Source organism: Cryptotermes secundus, unplaced genomic scaffold (assembly GCF_002891405.2).
Source record: "Cryptotermes secundus unplaced genomic scaffold, Csec_1.0 scaffold1979, whole genome shotgun sequence".
Taxonomy (NCBI): domain Eukaryota; kingdom Metazoa; phylum Arthropoda; class Insecta; order Blattodea; family Kalotermitidae; genus Cryptotermes; species Cryptotermes secundus.
The window spans coordinates 252,180-258,670 of NW_019732005.1; the positions used below are offsets into that span (position 1 = coordinate 252,180).

General features: G+C 38.5%; 1 protein-coding gene across 1 annotated transcript in view; it reads left to right on the forward strand.

Moving 5' to 3' along the window:
* The window catches only part of LOC111867536 (transducin beta-like protein 3), a gene marked incomplete at its 5' end in the record, with an annotated part of 33,798 nt that overhangs the window by 16,351 nt on the left and 10,956 nt on the right, over window positions 1–6,491 (forward strand). Inside the window, 5 exon segments of the mRNA XM_023857509.2 lie at window positions 588–774; window positions 2,873–2,994; window positions 4,034–4,192; window positions 4,726–4,891; window positions 5,292–5,516. Of these exon segments, the coding sequence (XP_023713277.1) occupies window positions 588–774; window positions 2,873–2,994; window positions 4,034–4,192; window positions 4,726–4,891; window positions 5,292–5,516 (859 nt within the window).

Genomic DNA, 6,491 nt, shown 5'->3' on the forward strand with positions numbered 1-6,491 from the left:
TAGTTTCTGTGTTGAGATCCATTGCTAAGAGATGATTAGTAGAAACAGAATCCCAGTGCATGTGCATTGATGAACTGTAAATTGTAAAAATCAGTGATAGCGCTGTATTTAAGTGTGATTAAGAGAGATTGTAACCAAAGTGCTAATAAATCCAATTATCAGAACTAGAACCTGTAATTTGATCATGTGTACCACCCTACATGTGACAGTATAACTGCTGCTTGGTGGTAAATGTAGTCGTACAGAAAAACCCACAATATCTTAAATATTCTTCAGACAACAGAACTGTTTCATGTGGAAGATACATTTTTCCTCTATACAGTGGTGTTTCACACTCGATGTCATCTTTGGCAGAAATGCTGTACTAATGATTAGCAGTAAGTCAGTCTCTTTGACCTTGGCAATCTTAATGCAGGTACTCTGAACTGATCTCCTTGACTTGGGCAGTTTTAATGTATATACCGCACGCCTGTCTAGTTGGTACATGGCATGCAGAGGGTTAAAATACTTCCCAGAGCTTTCTGGTTTGTGGATTGTGAAGAACGTATATTTTGGCACCAAACTCAATAAGTATGTTGTCTGTGTAGGACAATTCAGTGCGTCTGTGGCTTATGGATCCAGAGAGTCATGCTGCCAAATGTGTTGGTGTTGGATCAAGACATACTCTCTCTGTGGGTTCTGTTGCCCTCAGTCAGCTGTCTGCATCTTTCTTCCTTTCAGTAAGCCAGGATTTGTGTCTGAAGCTTTGGAAAATACCCAAGAAATTGAATTCAGGTAATTGAGAAGTAGACACGTTGCCTGAATGTAATGTAAATCTTGATTGTGCAGTAAAGCCTCTATAGGATTGCTCAAAGCTCTGATGGTAGAATTTAGGAGATTGTTTAGATGATGACTTGGAGCATCAGATTTAAATAAATAGGTGTCCCATTTACCACTGTTTATGTCATTTGAAACTTGGTTGTTGATTTTTTATATATATTTGTGTGGGGGAGCCTTCGTAACTTCACAAGGTAGAGTTCATACTGCGCTTGCTTATGGCTCACATTACTTATGACAGCATAATAATAATAATAATAATAATAATAACAGCAAAATTAAGTGGCACAGTTTACTAAAGTGGACTGTCATGAATTTTGTGTATGGCTTTTGTGATGGACATGATAGGGCTGCACTGAGGGAATACCAACATTTGGTATCCAAACTGGAAGCAGGCCAGCAACATTCATGCTTATAGTATGGAAATATATTTATGTTTGGGCTGGAATTGTAGATAATATGGTAATATCCTAATTTGACCATATGGGATACTGAATCATCTCAGTGGAAATCAGTACACTGATATCCTTGAAAGAGGACTTCCTCTTTTATTGGAGGATGTACCCATTAATTCTTGAAAGGGAATGTGGTTTCAGCACAGTGGCACTGCTCCACATTTTACACCAAGTGTGTAAATGTTTGGGCAGCTTTTTTCCATAATATTATATTGCAGTATCCTGTGTAAATATAACTTTGTGTTTGCTTTTATGCAATCTATGTCCAGTGTTGGTTACTGTTTTCTCTATTGTCACTGCATGTTTTGGCCTAACTGGCCATCGTCAAGTGTACAGGTTGTTGTGATGAAGGTGTCTGCTGCTCACTGTAATGCCGTTTTGTTTCTCTTATGTAGTTGTATAGGATTAATTCTGGGTTATGTGGGTTAACAGCTGTTAACCCACATAACGAGAAGTAACACCTGGAGATGGCCAGTTAGGATTAAACATGTGACAATAAAGAGAATAAAGATAGAACAGTAACTGATGTTTGCACATAGATGGCATAAAAGCAAAATGCGAAGTCAGAACCACTTTCCAGACACCAATATTCGCTGTGGGTTTCAGTTATCTGGCCTCCACATCCCTATGATCTGAACCAACTTGAGTTTTTCTTATGATGTTGCATCAAAGAAAATATATATCATGGCCTCCTTCATACATATGTTGTGCTAATATTAAGGGTATCTCCAAGAAATTCAGATGACTTGGAAACTGTTTCAATATAGAATCATTTTTAAAACCAAACGTACACTCTGTGGGACATTGATGAAGACTGGACCAGTTAGAGATACACAGCAGACAAAGCACTATGTGTACACTATCCCATGTTATTGTGACAGCTGTTACATGAGCAAAAGTACGCATGAAGGAGCACAAATATAACATGATCCAAGGTCTGCTTGAAAAATCAAAATTAGCCCAACATGCATACAGAGAAGGCCATGAAATGTGCTGGAAGGAAGCAGAGGCCTTGCAGATTGAAGTAAGCACCACCTACAGCAAAAGCAAGGAAGATAGAAGAAGACTACAAGTGATATTTCAATGCAGCAGGATGCTAATCATTAATCATGAAGTGTTCTGCAGCAGTTTTAAAATATAAAAACACTTTTCTAGAAACCAAATCACAAACCATGCAGTTGCATGAGATTATGTCATTATTAGGGGAAATTTATGAGATTGTAGTTTCTTCATATTTTGCTTCACGTTTCACAGAGTAATCATAGATAATATGGTTTTATATACAAATGTTTACAGGATGTGGTTGTGTGTAATATGAAATTTTAAATGCACATAAGAAAATATGAAATCGATATATAATATGATTTAAATGAAATACATCCAAAGAATATTTTATACCAAGAAAATGGAGTGTTGTGATATTTTTAGTTCATTTTTATTATATACTTATTAGTGTTAAAAGAGTTTTTAATGAGTCCAACTGTTAGTTGCTAGATTTTTAATTAAATATAAAAATGATTTTGCTACTTATATATAATTGACAGCAGTATTTAATATGGCATGTTACCTGAGAAGTAAAATATTAAGTACTAATGTTGCAGATGAAGTGCAGATTTTGAATGTGGATGTCACAGAAATTGCTCATGACAAGGACATCAATAGTGTTAGTGTCTCTCCAAATGACAAACTGATTGCTACAGGTTCACAGGATAAAACTGCCAAGGTGAGTTATGTACTTGTCATAACTAACTCCATGGAGCAGCGTCATCTTCAGAAGTTAAGTCACTTGGCTGGTCCTCTGTTTTCTAAAGATTGATTAACATGTTCACAAAAGCTGCCACCCCTGAACCCTGTTTGAGTCAGTTGAATCCAGTCCACACCCTGACATTTTATTTCTTTAAAGTCCATGCATAGGTGAGAGAATAATAATGTCACATGTTTGGAATAGGCACTTCCATGATAATGAAATAACAGCGAGCCGTTGCGTAGACAGTGCCGAAACAACAAACGCGTTTCCCCGGAGATGAACAACAGAAGGCCGTTGACTACCAACGGATGAGATGAAACACGTTACTGCCGTAATCTATAGAGATCGTTCCCGAAGCAACGGATTGCCAAACAAGTGAGATCGAACCTTGGCGAATGGTGTCTCGTATCCGGTCCGCAGAACACCTACATAAGTCGAGAGTGACAGAGCTACAGGACAACAGTTTAGATCTAGTTGCCATACAAGACAGTTGGAACCTAGATGCTATATGATATAGAAGAAGACAGCATGAAGACAGTCTTTCGAAAGCTGCCGCCAGAGACAGTTGAGATCCAACCACGGCCAAGGATAGTTGAGACGTCGTATTAGAGTACTGGGCCAGAAGTCAGACAATATTGCAAGTGACAATAATTGGAAGGTGTGTAAGTGTGAGTGTCCAATAAAGATTCACTAAATCCAAGACCCACGTAAAGTGATTTGTCGCGTGACATACCCAACACGTGACAATATTAAAATGGATCTTAGAGAAATATAATATGGGGGTGTGAACTGCATTCGTCTGACCCAGGACAGAAACTAGTGGCAGGCTCTTGTGAATATGATAATGAACCTTTGGGTTTCATAAAAGGAAGAGAATTTCTTTACCAGCTGAGTGATTGTTAACTGCTAAAGAATGTCTCTGCTCCATGGAGTTAGTTAGGAAACATATTGTCGATTTTTCATGAGTAAATTATTGCATGAACATGTTATATTTAAGGATTTATTGGTGTTTCAGCTGTGGTCTGTAGAGGGACTGACACTTCTGGGTGTGCTGCGGGGACATAGGCGTGGTGTGTGGTGTGTGCGATTCTCACCAGTGGATCAGGTAGTGCTGTCTTCATCAGCTGACTGCACCATCAAGTTGTGGGCAGTATCAGACCTCACTTGTGTAAAGGTAATTTTAAGAATATCAACCATCCATTTACTTTAATCTAAGGCTTATATTATGTCATAGATGTAACTTTGAGCTTCATGCTCCTTTTGACTTTACTGAAGCATTCAAAACTGTCAGTTGGAATTAACACCTTAGGGATACCAGCAGATGCTATAAAATAGTTGAATTATGAGGATACAAGACATTAATTACATTTTGGCTTTGTATAGTCTTTATGTGAGTTCTGATAGATCAGTCAGCATAGGTGCCTGGCTGCTGGCTGGATGATAGAAGTTTGATATTTTTCTCACCATATCTGGACCTCACCCAGCCTCATATCCAGTGGGTGACTGGTTCTCTCCTCAGGTATAAAGGGACCAGAGCATGAAGCTGAACAGTCCGGTCCACATAGGTTGGAAATATATGGACTTAAACTCCCTCTCTGCCATTTGTATTTATTGTGTGATGCTTAATTATACATGTGGACAACTGTACCTTTTTTTATTGATATTGATGTAAATGATTACATTTTGGGAGCAATTGTAATGTTGCAGACATTTGAAGGCCATGACTCCTCTGTTCTCCGAGCCGAGTTCATCAGCCAAGGTATGCAGCTGATAACAGCTGGAGCTGACGGCCTTCTCAAATTGTGGAATATCAAGACAAGCGAGTGCATGACAACACTTGATGACCATGATGGTAGAATTTGGGCTCTTGCAGGTTTGTATGTAATGAGATGAATTATTTGGATTTTAGGTTCTGTGAACAGTACTGCCATCTTTTGTTGTCTTTTACATGGTTTTGTAGTTGTCTGGCCTCCAGCCATACTCACCCAGCCACTTGTCAGATTCAGTAGTGCTTACATTTATACAAACACAAAATTTCACTTACTGACCTCTCTGAGGAACAACATACTGCTGGTTTCTTGTTTCATTTACTCATTGATCCTGAAGCTGAAGGTGAGGTGTTCCTCTGAAACATCAGCTGACTTTCACTGGACTGCATGGCTTTATATCCCAGAAGACAGAATGCTTCACATAAATACATTAATGCGCAGCATTTTTTGTTCTTTTATCAATCCTGCAGAAAGGTGTTCATACTTGTGTAACTTTTTGACCAGTGAGCAGGGATGAATCATTGCTGATCAGTGGAGGCTCTGATTCCAATTTGGTGTTGTGGCGAGATGTGACAGAGAAACGGCGAGAGGAAGCTGAAGAGGCTAGACAGAAATTAATACTTGAGGAACAAGAATTGGCAAACTTGGTGAAGTCAGATCAACTGTTGTCAGCACTGAAGCTGGCTCTCACACTTGATCGACCTCTGCAGGTTCTTCGTATAATCCAAGGTAAGTATAGTACCAAAAGGTAAATGGTCAGAAATAAAATAACTTTAATAATGGTTTACACTTTTGAGGGACTGCCTCTGTGGTCTAGTGGTCAGAGTTCCTGGTTACAAATCCAAAGGTCTTGGATCGATTCCTGGCACTACAAGATTTTCTGAGAAGTAGTGGGTCTGAAACGGGGTCCNGATCTATTCCTGGCGCTACCAGATTTTCTGAGAAGTAGTGGCTCTGGAACCGTGTCCACTCAGCCTCATGAGGATAATTGAGGAGCTGTTTGAAGGAAATAGCAGCCCCGGTCTAGAAAACCAAGATTAACGGTTATGGGGATCCATTGTGCTGACCATGTGATACCCTCTATCCACAGAAGTTGGCACTAACTTCGTTGATAAGCAGTGGTCACTCAGTCAATGTAGTTTGCTTGTGGACTACAGGCCAGGAGTTTGTTTTTTCTTGTTTGTTTTACACTTCTAATAATAATTAATAATTAAAATAATTACATTATTTACCCAAAGGGAAGATGAATTTTTCCCCTATTTTTAAAGTTAAGGAACGAAAGTTTGTGTTGAGTTTGAATAAAAGTATATGTTGATATTTTTAAGCAGTTAAGTGTTTTAACAGGTTGATTTTTTAAACATGTAATATATGATAACATTCATGCCATATTATGCTGTCAGGATAGCCAGCAAAGAAAGAAAGAGATATATTTGAAGGTTAGGAACCATGTGCTATGATAAGTTTTCCTGAGGTACGATCAAAAGTGGTATGAGAGACATATTTTTGAAGGTCAGGACCCTTCATCTAGCAGAAGTTTGCTCAAAGTAGCATTGAAACTATTTGTTGCACGTAGTAGTACCCCTTGATGAGAGATTGGCAGTTAGGGTGATGGAGTTTGCAATGGTAAAGACTCTAAAACAAGAATGAAGAATCTGAAATCAATATAATATATGTTTTCAGATATTTTGTATGTTTCACATATTT